This window comes from Ammodytes marinus (genome assembly GCF_949987685.1).
Source record: "Ammodytes marinus genome assembly, chromosome: 7".
NCBI classification, from domain to species: Eukaryota; Metazoa; Chordata; class Actinopteri; order Uranoscopiformes; family Ammodytidae; genus Ammodytes; species Ammodytes marinus.
In genome coordinates, this window is record NC_137211.1 from 1,255,404 (window position 1) to 1,260,403 (window position 5,000).

General features: G+C 48.6%; 1 protein-coding gene across 1 annotated transcript in view; it reads left to right on the forward strand.

Moving 5' to 3' along the window:
- Positions 1-5,000, forward strand: part of LOC307253510 (IQ motif and SEC7 domain-containing protein 2-like) — a gene marked incomplete at both ends in the record, with an annotated part of 111,337 nt that overhangs the window by 89,182 nt on the left and 17,155 nt on the right. The window contains 4 exon segments of the mRNA XM_080031617.1: positions 46-219; positions 1,699-1,782; positions 2,586-2,684; positions 4,454-4,644. Of these exon segments, the coding sequence (XP_079887743.1) occupies positions 46-219; positions 1,699-1,782; positions 2,586-2,684; positions 4,454-4,644 (548 nt within the window).

Here is a 5,000-nt window from a genome sequence, read left to right on the forward strand (position 1 = left end):
GTGTGTCTGTCTGTCTGCCCGTCTGTCTGTCTCTCCATCTATCAGGTGGAGATGTTGGAGAGGAAATATGGCGGTCAGTTCGTGTCTCGTCGCGCGGCGAGGACGATCCAGACCGCGTTCAGACAATACAGAATGAACAAGAACTTTGAGCGACTCCGAAGTTCGGCCTCCGAGAGCAGGATGACCCGACGCATCATACTGTCCAACATGAGGATGCAGGTACGGACAGACAGGCAGACAGACAGACAGGGAGACAGACGGGGAGGGAGGGAGGGAGGGAGGGAGACAGACAGACAGGGAGGGAGGGAGGGAGGGAGGGAGACAGACAGACAGACAGACAGACAGACAGACACACACCACAGAGTTCGGCCTCCAAGAGCCGCATGACCCGACGCATTATACTGTCCAACATGAGGATGCAGGTACAGACAGACAGACAGACAGGGAGGGAGGGAGGGAGGGAGACAGGGAGGGAGGGAGAGACAGGCAGGCAGAGAGGGAGAGAGACAGGGAGACAGACAGGGAGAGAGAGAGACAGGCAGGCAGAGAGGGAGAGAGACAGACAGGGAGACAGAGAGGGAGAGAGACAGACAGGGAGACAGAGAGGGAGAGAGACAGACAGGGAGAGAGACAGACAGACAGACAGACAGACAGACAGAGTTTGGCCTCCGAAAGCCGCATGACCCGACGCATCATACTGTCCAACATGAGGATGCAGGTACGGACAGGCAGGGAGGGAGGGAGACAGACAGACAGACAGGGAGAGAGGGAGAGAGACAGACAGACAGACAGGTAGAGAGGGAGAGAGACAGGCAGGGAGACAGACAGACAGACAGACAGACAGACAGACAGACAGAGTTTGGCCTCCGAGAGCCGCATGACCCGACGCATTATACTGTCTAACATGAGGATGCAGGTACGGACAGACAGACAGACAGACAGACAGACAGACAGAGAGGGAGAGAGACAGACAGGCAGAGAGGCAGGCAGAGAGGGAGAGAGACAGATAGGCAGACAGGCAGAGAGGGAGACAGACAGACACACAGACAGACAGACAGACAGACAGACAGACAGAGAGTTCGGCCTCCGAGAGCAGGATGACCCGACGCATTATACTGTCCAACATGAGGATGCAGGTACAGACAGACAGGGAGGGAGGGAGGGAGACAGACAGACAGACAGGGAGAGAGAGAGAGACAGGCAGGCAGAGAGGGAGAGAGACAGACAGACAGACAGAGAGGGAGAGAGACAGACAGACAGACACACACTCACACAGACACACACACATAGAGTTCGAGAGCAGGATGACCCGACGCATTATACTGTCTAACATGAGGATGCAGGTACAGACAGACAGACAGACAGACAGACAGGGAGAGAGAGAGACAGGCAGGCAGAGAGGGAGAGAGACAGACAGGCAGACAGACAGACAGACAGACAGACAGACAGACAGACAGACAGACAGACAGACAGACAGACAGACAGGCAGGATCACACAACGCATTTACTGTCTAACATGAGGATGCAGGTACGGACAGGCAGACAGACAGACAGACAGACAGACAGACAGACAGACAGACATACAGAGACAAAGACAGAGAGAGACAGACAGGCAAACAGATAGACAGACAGGTAGACACAGATACACACACACACACTCTGCTCACACACAGGTCTGTTCTTCTTCTATGGTTTCAGTATTCGTTTGACGAGCGGCAGCCTCAGGGGTCATCAGGTCAGCAGGGCTCAGACGACACCGCAGACGACTCTTTCTCCAAACAGGTAAAACACTTTACTTCACACATAATTATTACTTTTAAACCTTTATTTCTACAGGTAAATCCCATTGAGACAGAAGACTCTTTTACAAGGGAGACCTGTTTTCCTTTCCCACGTTACCATTCACACTCACATTCATACACCGATAGCAGCAGGCTAACTATCGACATTCACACGAGGCACGGTGGGTGAAGTGTCTTGCCCAAGGACACAACAACCATGACACAGGTGGCAGGGCAGGGATCGAACCTCCAACCCTTTGATCATCGGCCGACTCGCTCTACCAACTGAGCCACAGTCGCCCCAAAATCACCTTAGAATATCTCTGTGCACATGACAATACAAAGAAATATTGAAAACACTGACGTTATCATGCCAGGCCAGTAGGTGGCGACACTGTCACTTCAAACACCATAGAAGCACATTGAGTTGACTGCCTCCTCGAGCGAGGGTGCAGCATGCTCACACACACACACACATGCACACACACACACACACACACACACACACACACACACACACACACACACACACACACACACACACACACACACACACACACACACACACACACACACACACACACACACACACACACAGGGCCAGTGTATAAATACCTTCTGAGTACAATTTCCTATTTATGACCGTACACTTCCTATACTTAGTATGGGCCTGTGCAAAATGTGTTACTCAAAATTAAATAAAGCCCCTCATGTCTGATTTATGTAGCCTAAAAGTATGTGTTAATTATTTCCTTGTGGTTGTGCTAATGTGTTATAATTTTCCGTGTGTGTGTGTGTCTGCAGGTCACGTCTCTGGCCGACTCCATGGACGATTCTCTGACGTGTCGATCTGGACGAGATGACTCACGGGAGGCAGCCGGAGAGGAAGAGGAGGAGGAAGAGGTGTGTGTGTGTGTGTGTGTGTGTGTGCGTGCGTGTGTGTGTGTGTGTGTGTGTGTGTGTGTGTGTGTGTGTGTGTGTGTGTGTGTGTGTGTGTGTGTGTGTGTGTGTGTGTGTGTGTGTGTGTGTGCGTGTGTGTGTGGAGCAAAAGGAGGAGGATGTATATATACGTATTACATTAAATAATAACACATACATTTTTTGGCATTTTTACTTTATTAGACAGTTTGTAGAGACAGAGATGAAATGTGTCAGAGAGGGGAATGACATGCAGAGAACGACCCGGGCTGGATTCTAACCCGGGTCTGCTGTGAAGAGGACAGACAGACAGACAGACAGACAGACAGACAGACAGACAGACAGACAGAGAGGGGAATGACATGCAGAGAACGACCCGGGCTGGATTCTAACCCGGGTCTGCCCCATGTCATCTCTGTCTCTCTACACTAGTCTCGCAAAGCCAGACCAAACTACAGCAAGTAGTAGGGTCTGGAAGCACTCTGTTTAGAGCCGTCTATTCGGGTGGGGAAACCGGGGAAACTGGGCTAGCCTGTTTGTATTTGTTTAAACCAATCACAATCATCTAGGGCGGGGCTAACCCCGGGAAGCAGCAGCGGTGTCCTGCAAAATAGTGCCGGGGGGGGACTTATTTTGATGGAACGTCTTTACGTCCAGAGACTGTCAGAGAAATGGCTAAACCCGCAAACGCCACACAAAAACTATTAAAGACAAAAGGAATATACATAGTGTGTTGCTTTCTAACCAGCATGTCAAGACACCATACACTTTAGCCCCCGAGGAGCTCACGGGATAACTTAACCGGAGTTAACTAGCCACCCACGTAGTGTTATCTCTGGTAACATTATCATCGGCGGTTGAGAGGACGGCTACGGCGGTCGAGTAGAATTTTTAGCATTCGAGAACTTATGTCACCACCTCCTATCGCTGTAGTCAGAGCCGTAGTCCGTCTGTTTACAGGCAGAACAGGGTTTTGACGTTGTGAGCGCTACACCAACTGCAGCAAGTAGCCGTAAGAGTTGCTAGGTGATAGTGGAAGCCGTTGGAATCTTTCCCCGTCGCTAAAACACCGCTGCATAGTCCCTAATTCACCAAAGAAAGGGAACGGCGGATCTTAATCTAGCTGGTTATAAGGTCCGGTGCTCAATTCAAACCCCCACGCTTCATTTTCCAGAGTTTATGAGGGTATTTCTGCCCGGGGGTAGTTGTACAATGAAGTTGGACAGCTAGGTTAAGCTAGGATGCATCCCGGACCGCCGCCGCCAATATTATTATCCCGAAGTATCGCCACACTTTATATCTGTCTACAGTAATGTGACTTCTCACACCCTGTGTGTGTGTGTGTGTGTGTGTGTGTGTGTGTGTGTGTGAGAGAGAGAGCGCTGCACATAAGCACACGGGTTGACTGAGCGAATTGTTTCCGAATTTGAGGGGGATCACAATAGGGGAAAGCCAGCAACCGGGGGCTGCGTAGCTTTTCGACGCAAGCGAATAGACGCTGGCGGAAGTGGTCATGCCAGACTACTCTACACTGACAAAAAAAAATAAAAAAAAAATCTTAAAAACACTTTCTTGCAAAAATAAAATAAAATAAAATAAAATAAAATAAAATAAAATAAAATAAAATAAAATAAAATAAAATAAAATAAAATAAAATAAAATAAAATAAAATAAAATAAAATAAAATAAAATAAAATAAAATAAAATAAAATAAAATAAAATAATAAAAACACGTTCTTATATATTCCTAACAGGATGAGGAAGAGGAGGAGGAAGAGGATTACAGAGAGTGTTCGTGGCGCGGCGCTAACACATCGTCATCATCGCGGCGTATCCACGGAGATCGTATCCACGGAGACAGCACGGCGACCTCATTCAGCGATGTCACTCTGTATATGGAAGATGGCGGTTTGCCCTGTTCACCCCTGTCACGTCCAGCCTCCAGGTACCTGTCTGTCTGTCTGTCTGTCTGTCTGTCTGTCTGTCTGTCTGTCTGTCTGTCTGTCACTCTGTCTGTCTGTCTGTCTGTCTGTCTGTCTATCTGTCTGCCTGCCTAGCTATCTAGACACCACTTTAAAGTAGTTGTGAGGATCTTTTAAATATTTCTGAAACAGTATAATTTTTCCTCAACGAGACCATCAGTGCAAAGAATGCTATTTTTATATAGTTTTTCTTAATGCCTTTGTCATGGGTATATGCTCACCCAGGAACAACAGCTAGCGTGGCAGAAACACTACCGCTTTTGTCCAAAGGGGGGCGCTAGAATGAACACATTCTGAAAGTTCCTTGTAGACACTTTGA